This window comes from Xyrauchen texanus, chromosome 26, assembly GCF_025860055.1.
Source record: "Xyrauchen texanus isolate HMW12.3.18 chromosome 26, RBS_HiC_50CHRs, whole genome shotgun sequence".
Lineage (NCBI taxonomy): Eukaryota > Metazoa > Chordata > Actinopteri > Cypriniformes > Catostomidae > Xyrauchen > Xyrauchen texanus.
In genome coordinates this window covers 18,689,429-18,706,811 of record NC_068301.1, presented here as the reverse complement: position 1 = coordinate 18,706,811, position 17,383 = coordinate 18,689,429, and the positions used below count along the sequence as shown (strand labels likewise).

The window sequence follows — 17,383 nt, the reverse complement described above, 5'->3', positions numbered from 1 at the left end:
TGGTAATGAGTCACAATTCATCTCAGGTGGATGTCCTTACTGCTTTCTCTCTCCCCAGATGGGCACTCAACCACGCCCTCACGTCCACACATCTGTATCCTATATCCAGCTTTATGTAAAAGTCAGGGTTTCCAACTGAGGCTTCACATACCCCTGGGGGTTTATGAAGTTATTGCAGGGTGTCTGTGGACTGATAATGCATCATATAGAAATATAGAAATATTTTGGAAGGGAGTGAATTGCCTCTCAACCCCTCTCTCCTTTTTATTTTGCTCCCGCACAGACTAATACAATTAAGTGAAAGGCTGACTTCAGAACATGTGCCAAAAAAAAGCTAGAGATTTCTTGAATCAAAGCTAAATGAATGGGCAGCATTTCAAATGGTGTCCATCTGCATGTACATAGATTTTCAGTATCGAACTGTTTGTAAATGGAAACCAAAATATGCAGCCTTAATTAATTTGCGAGATAATCAAGGACCGCATTCAAGAACATTTTTTGAATAGCTAAATTGCATCACAGACAAATGGTTTCATATTATTATACATAGAAATGGCTGGCGAGATAAAATAACTTTCTCTTTATAGCAATAATAAATGTATTTTCTTAATTTCTCCAGTACCGACAGCAGAACCGATAACGTCCGAGCTTACCAAGGCCAGTCCTTCAATAGCCTATAGCGCGTTGGGATCTTTTTTTATTACTTATTTCTCTGCATTGAGTGACAACCCTCTCAAATATAAGACACACAAACAGAACAAATAAAAGTCTCAGATTCATTGTCTGTAATTGCAAAATTCTTGCTTACTTATTGTGACATGATAGCAACCCTTCTGCTGTGATAATGCAACTTCAACTACGCTATCAATATCCAAAGTAGCCGAACGTCATATCTCGTTTTTTCTCAAAGTTGGCAGTAACATATCAAAAGTTTTTAATTAAATATAAAGAAGTTATACAAATGTAATCCTTACCGTTTTCGCCAAGGAACTTAGCTCCTTCCTTAGGCACTGGATGAGGTCTGCTCACTCTGCTGGAAAATGACTCTAGGGACAGCGTGTGTCGAACAAGTGTTCCACAACAACACTAGGCTGCCCACAGATGCGCCTGCCAAATAATCGGCTTGATATACTTACATTTTGGCCGATACCGATTATGTTAAAAAAATTCAAAAAATCGGCCGATTAATCGGTCGACCTCTAGTGCCAACCCTTCTACATTCTTTCCATATCATTATTTCTGAACTGTGCATTTGAATTCAGAGTTGTTGTTTTTTTTTAACAAAGTGTGATGATAATTAATTATAAATACACCATTGGTTTTTCATATTGGCGTTAATTTGGTCAATAATTGGCCGATAAATACCGGCGACGGATTCATTAATGCATCCCTAATATCTTTTTCATTAAATTTGTTATGTTACGTGTAAGGAATTTGGAAAACAATGCTTTGAATGGTAATGATTGACTGAAAAACATAAAATCCAATTGCGCTCCAGCTTTAGCTCCAGCATATTTGGTGAGATGATTCTTCATGTTTATATGACATCTTAACTTTTTTCCTCACCCACATTTTCAAGGACAGATTGAATTGTAAACCTTTCATTACTTTCATTAGCACTGACTTTTAAATGGAAGGAAGAAATTTGATTACACATTGATTATATGGTATTTGTCTTAATCTTGCATTAAAATGTGATTTACATTAGAATAAATGTGGATAAACACGAACCAAGATCTGTTAATTTGTTTTATATTAGGTTATGTGCATGTGCATGTGAACTCTGTGGATTTGTTGTTTTTCTTTGGTGACAGTTTCTGAATTTACAACGAAAGATAAGCCAAACATATTATCAAAGCCCTGTTCGCTTTGTTCCGTCTTGTGGCTACACAGTTTTTTGCCAAGTTGTTTGCTTTGGTAAGATGAAATGTAAGTGCTGTATGTCATCAATTTGACAATTATTTTCAGTCCCATTACTTACAAGCTTATAGACATTCAGTGAAGCTCGGTCAAATGTGGTCAAAATGTGTTTTGTGTTTTGTGCAGGAGGCTGGAGGGGAGAGCTCCAGCTCTCATGCAACCCCAGAGGAGAGGAAGGAGAAGGTCCCCAGCCCTCACCTCACTCAGCTGGTCATCCTGACAGCCAGTGACACACTGTACGGCCTGGCTGAGAGAGTCGTCGCCACTGAATCACTGTAAGAGTTGCTTTAAAGATTTTAGGGTATTTTTAAATAATTCCTGTTTCAGTGGCATGCCCAAAATTGAAGGCTTATAACTTGACAAAAAAAACAAGGAGGGAAAGTGTTTGGTACCATTTTAAAGAAAACATTTAAAACAAATTATACTGAAATATATTATGATAAATTCTGGGACTCAGAAACTAAGTAATCTTATTTTTCTTATGTAATATTATACATCTCAGGGTGTGATTAAAGTTTGAATAGAATACGAAAATGTCACCTGTCACCTGTAACTGAGTAAAAGGTTATGTTGATATGCCTAAGCAATCAAAAGTTATAGCATTAGAAATATAATTTATCATAGTGTCCAAAATCATCTTCAAATGTCCAAAAGCCTCTCCAAACAAATAAATCATAATAATTTTACATAAGAACTAATACACATGCAAATACAACAATGACTAAAGGTATGCTTTCTCTCCAAAGCAAGCAAGCATGAGTAACGAGATCTCATTCAGTTCCATGCTGTGCCATTTGAGCCATCATTGAGTGTCATGTAGTTTGTGCCATATCCTGGTGGCCATATGTAATTGTAGTGACTTCACTCAAAACACAAGATGGCTTTTCAGCATCATTCAAATACACAGCCCGCTTTTCAGCTTCACACAACACAAGACTCTCTCTCAGAGGACAGACACGAAGACTCTGGTCTGTCTGTCTCTCTCCTCTCTCTGTGAACTGGCCGTCTATTTATCTCCCTCGAATCTCACTGTGAACATAGAGATGGTAATGAGTCACAATTCATCTCAGGTGGATGTCCTTACTGCTTTCTCTCTCCCCAGATGGGCACTCAACCACGCCCTCACGTCCACACATCTGTATCCTATATCCAGCTTTATGTAAAAGTCAGGGTTTCCAACTGAGGCTTCACATACCCCTGGGGGTTTATGAAGTTATTGCAGGGTGTCTGTGGACTGATAATGCAACATATAGAAATATAGAAATATTTTGGAAGGGAGTGAATTGCCTCTCAACCCCTCTCTCCTTTTTATTTTGCTCCCGCACAGACTAATACAATTAAGTGAAAGGCTGACTTCAGAACATGTGCCAAAAAAAAGCTAGAGATTTCTTGAATCAAAGCTAAATGAATGGGCAGCATTTCAAATGGTGTCCATCTGCATGTACATAGATTTTCAGTATCGAACTGTTTGTAAATGGAAACCAAAATATGCAGCCTTAATTAATTTGCGAGATAATCAAGGACCGCATTCAAGAACATTTTTTGTTCATAGCAGCACCAAATTGATTTGAACAAAATGCCATACGGAAGCCCATAGAGGCCATGCATTATTATTTTGTTTTCTCTCGTAATCTCGACATAACAAAAGTAATTGACAAAACAATTATATCCAATAATTTCGAGAAAACAACACAAAAAAAATCATAATGGCCACTGAATAACTTTAGCCTAGATAACTAGTTAGACTAACAAGGGACAGTTAGTCTAAATATTTGCTATGTGTCAAAAATGTGGTAGTATTGTTATAATTCATAATTAACTTAACAATAAATGAATAATAAAAAAAATAAAATAAAAAAAACAATGACAGAATGGTTTTATTTTTTTTACCAGTGGCAGATGTTTCAGCTGAACATTGCAACTAGCAACTCTGCATTCAGCTGAGCCTGTCTAACTCATTCAGTCACATTATCACTGTGGCTATCTAATGATTGAAACCTATTAAGCCTTGCGTGTCTCCTGACATGTCAACAGAGGCCGGCATATGCAGCTACGGCAACAGCCAGGGGAGTTCATTTCATTAAGTGATGTGATGCTGCAGAGGCTGATGAGAGCTACCTGAATTTTCCCTATAAAACTAATGAGAGGCAGCAAGTGAAAGAGCCTCTGAACTCAATTTTACCATCCAGTATCCTTTTCTCTGACCTTTATCCCGTTTGATTGCTTGTTCAGCAAGAAATTAAGCTTTTTCAAAACCGCAGGGAATACTGCCTTGACAATGAAGACAGATCAGCTGAACTGAGAGAGTTTGATTCCTTTAGTTGCCTTGGATGCAGCCATGTTGCCAGAGTGTGTTGACTCACGCCAAGAATTGTACTGGAATCTTGAGTCAATCCCTTTTCAGAGATTTAGATTCAAATTGATCAGAGTATCCAGAGTGTAAAGGAGTAGTTCAACTAATTATGAAAGTTCTCTCATGTACTCTTCCCTAATGGCATTCCAAACACATATGCTGGTATATTTACCATGTTCTTTTTCATGTTATATTCATATTGACCGCATCCGTGAAGCTCCAAATTTGAGATGTAATGAGTCATTGATTCATTGAAAAGAACCAGCTCAAACAATGATTTGTTCATAATCAGAACGATCCGCTTCTCAAGTTCAATTCACTGAATTATCTGGTCACAGTGGTTCTCCAGCTAACTTGAAGGCAAGATTATCAGTGAAAAACAATTTCCTTAACCTATTTTATATTTGAGTTTTTTGGGCACCATTTTAATAAATGAATAATACAAGAATACACCACTAAATACAAATATGTGCAGGAAAGATTTAAAGCCCAATTGGGCTTATTTTAATATATCTCCTCATAAAAAGTAAATTATAGAAATGGCATTAGAAGACTATAAAAGGCTTTAGAAGAATATACAGTAGCGCAGTTTAGGGGCCGTTCACAAAGAACATGTTTTTTGGTCTGTTCGTGCTGTTTATCAGTTGTTTTCTATTGACTCATGGTAAACGCGTTAGAGCTACATCTCGATGTTTTTTCAGCGCACGTGCTGTAGCACCTCATTTTTTAGAAGCTGTCAAGTTGAAAAGAACTTCAACTGTTAAAAATCTTGGAACACCTGCGTACTGTTCTGTTTGTGGTGCTGTGTTTAGCTTTTTTAATGCAAGAACAAGTTTGGTGTGAATCACTATGAACTGTAATTTTTTGGAAAAGTGTGAATATTTGCAATTTGAGTTCCATATATATGAATGGAGTTTTAAAATTACTATTAATTTATATTTGTGTAAAGCTTTCTGAATGAGGAAAAAAGTACTGAGTGCACGTTTAAGTGTGAAAAGAATGTTCCTGTCTGGAAGGAACCACTCTCTGCTTCCACCTGATTGCACAGAAACTACCACATTGAGTCATCACAGAAGTTTAAGGTCTTGACTCCAGATGAACCCTCCTTGACGACTATGTACATGTTCAGAATGCACTACGGTTCAAACCATGTTTGTTTTCTGAAAAGGAAACTGGCAGTGCAACTTCCACCTTCCCGTCTTAATGAAATAATTAAAGCCACAGAGTATGAGCTGAGAGCAGGCGTAAGTTTGTTAAAAGTAACCATACAAATTTTAGATTATACATTCAGTGTTTCCGTGGGTCCTTAAAAAGTTGTAAATTTACTTTTTAAAATGTAAGGCCATAAATAGTCTTAAATATCTTAAATAAATTACAAAATAAATTTGGGGCTTGAATAGAGGAGATGCTTAAAACAGCAGAATCTGCGTGAGTCAACCCCCCCCCTCTCTGTTGTGTATCTGTCATTTAGCAGCTGACACTTCAGTTTACTGAACTTAAGATGTTACACATGTATAAACCCATTAATCAGAAATGCAAATGGCTTAATTTTGAGTCTCCGTAAGCGATGATCTAACACACTGGCACTCCTGCTTATATATCAACAAAGCTGTCACCGTGACAATTTGCAAGCATGCAAGTTTGGAGCGATCTTTTGACGCCTTTCAAATCTTGCCACTTCCTTATTTAACATCACCTTTGACAATAATTGTAAAGCTTACAGAACTACTCAGCTGCTGAGTTAAACCTGTTATATCTCTCATTTCCACCTCTCTTGAGCTATTCTTAAAATACGTGATATGAAAATATTTGATCTATATTTCATATTTAGTAAACAGTCTGTTTTCAATATACATCATAACTAATAATTCAGCACAGTTCTCTTTCATAATGTAATCTGTTAACATTTTCAATACATATTGTCAAATTTAAACTGCCATTTTTAAGGTAACTGACGAGATAAACATTTTACTTAAGATATTTCACACAAACTTTAAATTGTCATCACTTACCTTCATGCTGTTGCAAACCTGTATGACCTTCTTATATCAGTGGATATCAAAAGGAGATATTAGGGAGTTTCAGTCACCATTCACTTACACTGAATGAAAAACAAGATGCAGTGACGGTGAATGGTGACTGAGACTAAACGTTTTGCTTAACATCTCCTCTTTTGTTCCTTGGTAGGGAAAAAATTCATACAGACTCAGACTCAAGGGTGACCAGTGATAACAGAACTTTCATTTTTAAATGAACTACCCTTTAACTACCTGTTAAAGTTATCTGCCAAGAAAAAATATATAAATGTTATTCAGCACATGCTAGACCTTATTCACAGCAGTTCCATATTCCATTTTTGACTAGAATGACAATGAGGCTGTGAGGGTTTGACGTACAATCTCTTCAATGGGCTGTACTGCAGTTTAAAGTGTTTTTGGATCATTCCGAAGACAAAACATTGGACAAATCTCTTTTCAAGGGCACTCAGTATGCAAAAAACTCCAGACAACATGAGTTGTGGAAAATCAGATGGGATATTGGAGCTTTTTACTGATTTATACCGTGCATGCCATTGAAGAAATGATAAGTCTATCCCCCACAGCTTAATTTCCATTCCCATTAAAAATCAAACATGGCGCTACTGTGAATAAGGTCTATAGACCAATCCTCTTGTTTACAAAAATGTCAGCGCATGCTCAGTAAGTGGTTGCAGAAATACAGACATGTTCTTAGCGATACAATTACTATAATAAAATGAGTTAATAAATAACATGTAATCATGTTTACTATAAATGTTTGCTGCAAAGTTGTGATCTCCTCAGTCCAGTCATCACTTTTGATGATCTTGAAGCCACAGCAGTCAATGAGAGCCCTCTGAATAATTTTTCAACAACGTTATACGATAAAAGTGAACTTTTTGTATTTACCAGCTAAATAATTATTAATGTTTTTTTATTATTATTATTGTGAAAGTGGTCTTAAATTTTTCTTTTATTTGGCCTTAAAAAGTCTTAAATTTCATTTCTTCGAACCTGCAGAAACCCTGACTTTTTATTTCCTCTGCACCATTCTCAGATGAGTAAACAAACCTTTTTTTCTCGTTCCAACTTCAGTATTTTTCGGTTTTGAAATGTGAAAAATTGATGAAAAGCAAGTGTACTTTATAGCTTCTCCTTCAAATAAACTCAGGCTCTTGTTCTTTGCCATTTTACATATTTAGATGTAATGTCCTCTTGTCATAAATCACTGAATTCGTTCTGCATGTTTCAATTAAATCTTCTTGGGAACATTCATTGTTGGTGGGTTATAAATATTCCTGACACAAAATTTAAGCAAACGAAGATGATTGGCTGGCAGGCAACATATTTATATACATTTGAACATCAATCTCATTGTTTTTTTTTTTGTTTTGTTTTTTTCAATTCAAGTAGAACTGAATCCTTATAGTCTCTAGAGTCTTGGCAGTTAGGGATCGCCAACATATAGTTTTCATATTCTAGTTTCATCTAGTCTCTGGTTTTCTTTTAGAGTAGTATGCAAATATTTGGACTCTTATCGCTCAATGAACACTTATCTCTCGATGTGGGCCATCATTAGCATAGATTAGCTGGTGTTTATGCATTGTGGTGGTGGGTGGGCACTGATTCTTTATAAAGATTCCAGTTGTGCACAGTAATTGGCAGCTGTAGGATTCAATGATATGTAATTACTGCTTCACTCAGTTCTTTTTTTCCTTCCTAACAGAATGGCACATATTTGTCTTAATTACTGTAGTGGCTAACAGGGTGCAATTGATTTACTCAGATCACATACATAAATGAATTTTATGGCCAATAAGCTATTGTAATAACGTTTGTTTTCCTGCTTTGTACAGTTCATCTGATTAACATTAATATTGTGTTTCAAATGATTGAATTTGAGGCATAAGACCTTTAATAAATTAAAATAGTTCACCCAAAAATAAAAATCATCTCACCCTCATGCTATCCCAGTTGTGTATAAGTTTATTTCTTCTGCAGAACACAAACAAAGATATTTAGAAGAAAATCTTAGCTCTGTAGGTCCATGCAATGCAAGTGAATGGTGACCAGACATTTCAAGCACCAAAAATCACAAAGGCAGTATAAAAGAAATCCACATGACTCCAGTGGTTAAATTAATGTCTTCTATTGCAATATTATAGCTTTGGGTGAGAAACAGATCAATATTTAAATCCCAGAACAACAGCAAAGGACCTTGTGAAGATGCAGGAGGTAACGGGTAGACAAGTATCTATATCCACAGTAAAATGAGTCCTATATCGACATAACCTGAAAGGCTGCTCAGCAAGGGAGAAGACAATGCTCCAAAACCTCCGTAAAAAAGGCAGACTACAGTTTGCAAGTGCACATGGGGACAATGAGCTAATTTTATGAGAATTTTTTTCTGGTCTGTTTAAACAAAATATTGAACTCTTTGGCCATAATGACCATTGTTATGTTTTGAGGAAAAGGATGAGGCTTGAAAGCTGAAGATTACCATCCCAACCGTGAAGCATGGGGGTGGTAGCATCATTTTGTGGGGGTGCTCTACTTCAGGAGGGACTGGTGCACTTCACAAAATAGATGGCATCATGTGGAAGGAAAATTATGTGGTTCTGTTGAAGCAACATCTCAAGATGTCAGCCAGGAAGTTAAAGCCACAAATGGGTCTTCCAAATGGACAATAACCCCAAGCATACATCTTGAGTTGTGTCAAAAGGCATAAAGACAACAATGTCAAGGTATTGGAGTGGCCATCACAAAGCCCTGACCACAATCTGGTAGAACATTTGTGGGCAGAACTGAAAAAGCAAGTGTGAGCAAGGAGGCCTACAATCCTGACTCCACCAGTTCTGTCTGGAGGAATGGGCCAAAATTCCAGCAACTTATTGTGAGAATCTTGTGGAAGGCTGCCCAAAACATTTGACCCAAGTTAAACAGTTTAAAGGCAATGCTACCAAATACTAACGAATTGTATGTAAACATCTGACATCTTGATTAAATAAATAAAAGCTGAAATAAATAATTATTTCTACTATCATTCTGACATTAAATAAAGTACAATTAAAGTAGTGATCCTAACTGACCTAAGACATGGAATGTTTTCTATGATTAAATGTCAGGAATTGTGAAAAACTGAGTTTAAATGGATTTGGCTAAGGTATGTAAACTTCTGACTTCAACTGTAGACAGTATTATTGCATCAATATTTTATTTGATATAGTCATATTTGAGCTTCAAATTCCCCATTATTTATGCAGTTAACAAATGTGCCCTGTAATGCATGTCATCCACAACAGAATGCAGTGGGCAGATGTATTTTCACTTATGGAAAGTAAACAAAACAAAAAAAATCAAACCTTAATAAAAGCATTCCTTGGATCTTAATAAATCTTATAAAAAATAATTTAACTGCATGTATCTCCTGGAATAAGATATTTTAGAGGCTCTTGGTGCTTTTGACATTTTTGTCAACAGTGTTGAATTTACTATATGTTGTTAATATTAACACAATGATATATAAAGTGTATAGTCATATAGATTTATAGGAAAGAAAATGACAGCATTCGGCCTGTAGCCCATGTCTGAAAATTATATAAAAGCAAACTAAAACTACAAATTTAAGCCTCAAACTTCCCCTAGTCACATCAAATCTTTTTTATTTTTTTCCAGTGGAACTAGCTTTTAGCATCAGCGAGTTCCCTGCGGGTAACAAATATGTGTCCATTCTGAGCAAGCATGCCATTGCAACCCACAAAAATCATTCTCTGATTCTGGTCCTTTTCTCCCTGTAGAGTTTTTCTGGCAGAGCAGTTTGAGTTCCTTCAGACCCATCTTGACACCATGATGCCTTCAGCCAAGAAGCCCTTCCTTCAACAGTTCTACTCACAGGTCAGTTTCATCCAGCTATATATGGACCTGACCTTTTCTGTCTCTCCCTTTCAGAGCCTTTTCAATTTCCCACTTGTCTTCTGCGAGGTTGCCAGGGTTGTCTTTGAAATGTGAAATAGCCTCTCTTATTGGAATCAAAATTACTGTACAATGTAAAGATAATTTGGTGTAGAATATTTCATGACTTATTATATGGCTTTCTGGAATACTTTATTCTGATTGGTCCAGTCGCAGTATTCTGCAGGCAAGTATTTTTATATAATGACCGCTAAAATGTTTATTTGAACTTTATCCCTGGCAACCAGTCTCCTACATTTGCTAGTTTTTGCTATGTCCCTTGTAGCACTCCACTGTCTATTTTTAACCTGATACTGTAATAAAATATTTTTCAATTAAATATTTAATGTCCATTATTTACTTATTTGTTTAGTAGTCGTGTATTAAACGGGATAATGTACAGTCAGCCGGTCATTATTGCAAAATAAGATCCCCCCTTGCCTGTCGTAAAATCACTGTAATGCACAGCCTTTAAATCAGATGTTCTCTGAGATATGTTCAAATTCTAAGCAACTGAAGTAGTCCTCTTTTACTATTTCTCTGTTTTTTGCTGTCAATTCTTGTATTCCAAAGAGATGCCCTGATCCTGATGATAAAAAGCAGCCCCACAGCTTAATGCTTCCATCATCATGAATTTAGATTTGAGTCATACGTATTGCTATGCAACTTTTCCATGCAATTTTCTTTTTGTGCAAATTTTCTTTTGTGCCACTTTCCCAACAGGCCAGTTTTATGACAGAGATTTTGATATGATTGACTGTTGCACCTTTACTTTTTTCTTTATAACTCCTTCAAAGGGATCATTGGAGTGTTGAGGGACAACCTTTTCAAGTAGTGTTTAGGTGTCCACTTGATAATTCAGTCAACAGTGCCTAATATTTTTGTACCCTTTTCTTAATATATGGATTTTGTACTCTTTGGAATGATAATTCATTTTTTCACTCTTGTCCTTCAAGATTTGCAACCTAGAAATTCATGGGTGGATGCCAATTGTAAGGCAAATATGTAATCTAAAGATGTTGTATTTCAATACACCGAATCAAAATATAATAATAAATTTCTTAGAACTAAAAGTATTTATTGATTACTAAATTTGTTTGACTTTCAGGATTTTAGGATTTCTAATTCATTAAAATAAGAGAGTTGGATAAGTTTGTAAATACTTTTACAATACACTTTATGTACTTCGGCCATAACCAGTGTTGGGTGAAATTGGATTACAAAGTAATTCGAATCAGAATCAGAATGAGCTTTATTGCCAAGTATGCTTACACACTCAAGGAATTTGTCTTTGTGTCAGAAGCTTCGAGTACAAAGAGAATGCCACCATATATACATACAAACATATACATTTAAACATATTTACATATAGTGACATTGTAGCAGTATAAGGACAGGCAAGGAGGAGACAGGAACTGGCTGAACAGTCAACATGAATTTTAATGGTAAACATAAACTTAAACCAACATAAAACATAAGGACAGACACACAACACGGCCACGTGCATCTCTCTCTCGAACTGGTGTCTCCGGCTCCCTTTTATCACGCTCTCCCGCTGATTTAGCACTGGCCATGCAGCCTCAAGGCCCAGCCGTGCCCTCCTCCTTGTCACATTCCTCTGGAGGGTAGATGCTGCCCTTCCGGCTGTTCTGTCAACTGGTGGTCCACCCCACCTCCTGGGAACCTGAGGGAGAGTCGAGGGGAGGCATGGTGAGAAGGAAAGGGGAGAGAGAGAGAGAGAGAGAGAGAGAGAGAGAGAGAGAGAGAGAGAGAGAGAGAGAGAAGAGAGAAGAGAGAAGAGAGAAAAGAACTTGCTCGCCGGCAAGTTCACAGGACATGCTGTCTTCCGGTCCTCAATCGCTCCTCCGTGCTCTGCCGAACACCAGCTCGCTCCTCCCCGGCAGCGAGTCCTCCGGCTCCTGGTGGACGGAACCGCTCCTCCCCTTCTTCGGTGGACGGCAGCAGTTCCTCCACCTCTCAGATGCCAGCCGCGAACCCTCCGTCCCCAGGCAGATGGCTGCAGCTGCTCCACTGGCGGATGGCAGCTGTGAAGACTCCACGACAGCACATCCCTCCTGTGTTTCGGCACTACTGTAACAGTATAAGGACGGGCAAGGAGGAGGCGGGAACTGGCTGAACAGTCAACATAAAGTTAAATGTTAAACACAAATTTAAACGGACATAAAACATAAGGACCCCCACACAATGCGGACGTGTGGGTCTCTCTCTCTCACACCCTTCACCTCGCCACAGACATAAAAAAAAAAAATAACAGAGAAATAAAAAGAGAAATATATGAGAGAGCAATAGTTGTTTGAATATTTTATATACAGATATACAGTTATTTGCAGGTGATGTAATGTATCGAATGTTTGTTAAAAAATATAAATGGAATATAGATATAAGTAGGAATATTGCAGATGGTTGTATTGGCAAAAAGGAAAGAGGAAAAAAAAAACTGTTCCTGTGCCTGGCTGTTCTGATGCTCAGTGCTCTGTAGCGCCGGCCAGAGGGCAACAGTTTGAAAAGGAAGTGTGCTGGGTGAATGGGGTCGAGTGATTTAACCAGCCCTTTTCATCACTCTGGATGTGTACAGTTCTATCAGGGTTGGTAGGGGAGCACCAATAATCCTCTCAGCAGTCCAACTATCCTTTGAAGTCTTTTGATGGCTGACTTAGTAGCTGAACCAAACAGTTAAAGAATTGCGAAGGACAGACTCAATGACTGCTGAGTAGAACTGTTTCAGCAGAGCCTGTGGCAGGTTGAAATTCCTCAGCTGGTGAAAGAAGTACAACCTCTGCTGGGCCTTTTTCATATTTGAGTCTATGTGGGTCTCCCACTTCAGGCCGTGCGAGATGGTAGAGCCCAGGGACAGGTTGCACCAGCTATACGTATGTTACAACTTAGCCTAGTTGTGGTGTAAATAGGCACTAAGTCACAATTTATGCACTACTAAATATTTGAGCATTGCACCATTAAATTTAGGTAGGACATAAACCTACGTGTAAACAAAATATTTATGGAAGCCTCCCTGGACAAGGAGTAACTGATGGAATAAAAAAAACAGTCTCATTTAATGACATCAATGAGCACATGTTTTGCATGAAGGGCTTCCGTCCTTTAGACATGTTTCAGCATATACAAAATATGTATATTTTTCCAGCCTGTTGTATTAGTATTTATTTATTGTCCCTTATTTATTTTAGATACTTTTATTGAATATTGTTATTTACATAAGCTAAATAGCCTATACCGTTAATGAAATCTTGTTTTGTTACATATCGTATTTTAATGGGGATTTAATTTATTACAGCTGACAGTTACTTGAGCAAAAAAGGTTTGAACATCAACTGTAAGAAGACCAAACTGAAATTCACAGCTTTTTAACACTTCTATGTGCAAATTTGAAGGCTGCTTATTGGATAAATACAGGTAATCGTCATATTATGTGAGTACGCATTACTTTACGGAGAGCTTACGACCTACTAGTTAAGTCTTGCTTTAAGAACAGGTGGTGCAACCAAATTAAGCACTGACTTCGTTACAAACTAACTAGTTGTTACTAAGCCCTTAGTGAGAACTTTTAAGTCCCAACTTAAATGAGACCTTACACACAGCTGGTGCAACCCTACCCAGGAACCTGAATGACTCCACTTCAGCCACAGTGCTGTTTAAAATGGTGAGGGCAGTCAGTGTTGGGGTGCTCCGCCTAAAGTCCACTATCATCTCCACTGTTTTGAGCATGTTCAGGTTGTTTTGCCTGCACCAGACGACCAGCTGTTCAGTCTCCCTTCTGCATGCAGACTCATCATCATTAGTTACTGTAATCTAATTACTTTTAGGCACCAAATAGTAGTGTCATACATTACATTTTAAATTCTTGTAATCAGATTACATTCATGACTTTCATTGAAAGTAATTACTTTAAAGTACATTACTTGAGTTACAAATATATAAAAAAAAAAATTATTATGTGTAATACAATTAAAATGTGAATTAATTTGTTCACATGTATGTCTGTTTGCGTTTCTGTGACAGCCGAAGGGTGTACAACAAAGAACAAGGAGAAAATAGACATTATTTAGAATTTATTGAGCAGAAAAACAAAAACAGTGTGTTTCAAGTGTTTTAGAAAATAACTTAAAAGTAAAGTAATTATTAATTTGATCACTTTTTTGATGAAGTAATCAGTGAAGTCATACTGGTCTTAACTGCTACAAATTGTACTCTATGAAAATATCTTTGAGATCTGTAAAGGTAAAATTACGTCAACCACTCTTAAGCCAATATTTTTGTTATATTTTCCTCTACTTTGATTTACTCTAAATATTCTGTGTAGTGGTATTGTTGGTTTGTAAATTGCTTGTGTTTATCCTCATTTATACTGTATGCCACATTCAACTTGATACCATGACAAGTCGTAATGATAGTATGAGATGGCGAAATCATAAAAGTCATACAAAAATTTGCAACTTTTACTACCATAGTGAAAAATAAATGAACCAACGAATAATAATATCACAATTTTTCCTAAGTTTAACCCCCTAAACCAATCCCAAACCTAACTTTGATTTTAATTGGAGAATGACTGTTGTGTACCATGGAAGAAAGAATACATCGCGGTTTGGAACGAGATGACGTAAGTGTGTTACAGGTTATAGAAATACCGTCATTTTTATCGCATAAATAAATAAATATGAAATGTGTAGCCAAATGTTTTCACTGACGTTTCCTGAAATAAAGTGTTGGATTTGAGGCTAGATAAAATTTGATGCCTAGAGTAACTATTTAAAATTGTTCATTGAATTTGCTGGTCTCAATGGGAATTTGTATGAGCCAAGTTATATGACATCTTACGATTTTGCCATCTCACACAAATTATTTAGAGTTGTCTTGACTGTTTTGACACTTTGGATTAAAGTGTCTGCTAAATGATTAAATGTTGTTTTTACAACACTGATTAATTTGACCTATGTAATTTCCCCTATAGACTGTATCTACGGCCAGTGAACTCCGCAAACCCATTTACTGGATAGTGGCAGCCAAAGCCATAGATTACGAGCAAATGCTGTTGCTGATGGCTGGAGTGAAATGGGACATTAAAGAGATAATGTCACAGCATAATGTCTACGTGGATATCCTTTTAAAGGTAATGTGTTTTTGTGGCCGGGCAATGGGTTTTATGTGCAAGAGTAATGTGTTAGCCCCTCTCTGTTCATTTCACACTAGAGGGGAGGTTGTGGCAGTTAAGTAAGACTTGAATCCGTAAACATCAGCCAAACTCTTCTGAATCTAGAAAGAATAGTCTGTGCTTGGCTGGATTTTCTTCTTCTCTGTAGTCAATGGTTTGTACAGTATGGTTTGTTTAGTTAAGGAAGCTGTCATGCAACTGTGTCAGGACATCGCTGACATGTGTTATCCACTCATCTCCTGTACTCACTTGACAGGAAATAGGATAAGCAGGGATCCAGATGTGTGTTGTTAAAATATCAGAAGGTTATACAGAGGTCTAAAGTTAAAGGAACGTTCCAGGTTCAATACTAGTGCAGCTCTGTTGACTGTATTTGTGGTATAATGTCAACTATCACAAAAATATTATTCTCAATGATCCCTTTTAAGCAAAAATTGCAGTTACTCCAAGACATTTTCATTGGAAGTTTACAGGGAAAGAAAATAAAAATATACATGTTGGCATGAGACTAGTGCTTCTGGTGTATGAGCATTCGACTTCAATGTATTGACAATGTAATGCATGTAAAACAAGTACATTTTGCATGAAATTCCCAAAGGTGCCAGAAAAGTAGTGTTTACAGGGTACAAACCCCACTCAACTTATTACATGGGTATCACATAACTAGAGGTTCATTCACATAAAAAAAATTATCCCCATGATTTAGACAACTTTACAGCTCAAATAATAAACCGTTTTTTTTTTTTTTTTAATAACAAAATTAACTTCACATTTCTATTTTAACCCTCCAAAACACTAACATGGAAAAAAAGCAATTCCATATTTTCAGTTATTGCCCAGGAAAAACAGATTAAGTTCACTGAACACACATTCACATTTTTTAACAAGGGGTTAGTTGTCACAGTGGATTAAAAGTATTAATGAGAACATTCATGTGATCAATCCTGATCTAATTTACAAACATTTCTTGTAATTTAAGAGGGTCTTCAACTAGGTATTTTAAACCAGCATAAAAAGTATGGCAACTGAAAACACACTTTCATGTAATTAGACTTAATTTTCCTCATAGTTTCTAAAATAAAGCCCTTGTGACAGCTTCCCCATTTGACAATCAGCCCTTGGCCTCCCTATATCAAAATAATCTTGCTTCAATAATTATTTCCTTTTACAAAAATAATTAAAATATTTCACATGTAGAACTGGTAATTTAAATGTAATGAATAGATCACACTATACAACATCAACAGTGCAGATGCTGGAAAACAGGGGGTGGGTGTGTTGGAAGCCCCAAAGACGGGACTGTATTCTGAAAATAAGCCCAAAATACTGCAGTCCATGAGTGCCCATATTTATAAGCAATTTACAAACAAGCCTGAAGTCTCAAGTCTATGCCTGTCAGAAGCAGAATCGGTTTGCAGGCGCTGCAGTTGACAAGCATGCGACTGGCCACAACAAACTCTTACTTTGCATCAGCATCGCAGCACAATATAGGATATGAAACGCATGTTAATGCAAGGTGTAAATTGCCTAATTTGTCAAAAGTTGTCAGAATGCAGTAAATATCTGGGGAGTTTTTTGTCACTTTCAGGTGGCATTTTTGCCCCAATCCTGGTTTATTTCTGACCCTGCCATGCAAACAAGGCAGATAATTAGCCAACTTAATTTCATTTATTTTAACATTGATTTCTGATTGAGTTCTGAATGTGCAATGTTTAAAGATAATTTCTCATCCACTGAAATAAAGTCTGTTTGTGCAGTCAGTCGACCTCTTGATTTTGAACCGGTGCCCACTCACAGCTGCATGTTTAAAGTGAGATAATTCAGGTTAAGTGCTGCTCATCTGGGTCCTGTTGTGGAGAAGCTTTTGGGATCTTAACTCTTAAATGGAAGCTCTGGACAGCTATCACTGTCCCCCATTTCACATGCAGCACATTAAGGATGCATGGAAAC

The 17,383-nt window shown here is 36.9% G+C and overlaps 1 protein-coding gene across 2 annotated transcripts in view; it reads left to right on the top strand.

The window, feature by feature from the left end:
* Nucleotides 1–17,383, top strand: part of LOC127619747 (syndetin-like) — a 179,331-nt gene that overhangs the window by 145,192 nt on the left and 16,756 nt on the right. For both annotated transcript variants that reach the window (XM_052092726.1, XM_052092727.1), the window contains 3 exons: nucleotides 2,047–2,195; nucleotides 10,089–10,185; nucleotides 15,233–15,391. In XM_052092726.1, coding sequence (XP_051948686.1) covers nucleotides 2,047–2,195; nucleotides 10,089–10,185; nucleotides 15,233–15,391 — 405 coding nt within the window. The remainder of the gene's footprint in view (nucleotides 1–2,046; nucleotides 2,196–10,088; nucleotides 10,186–15,232; nucleotides 15,392–17,383) is intronic.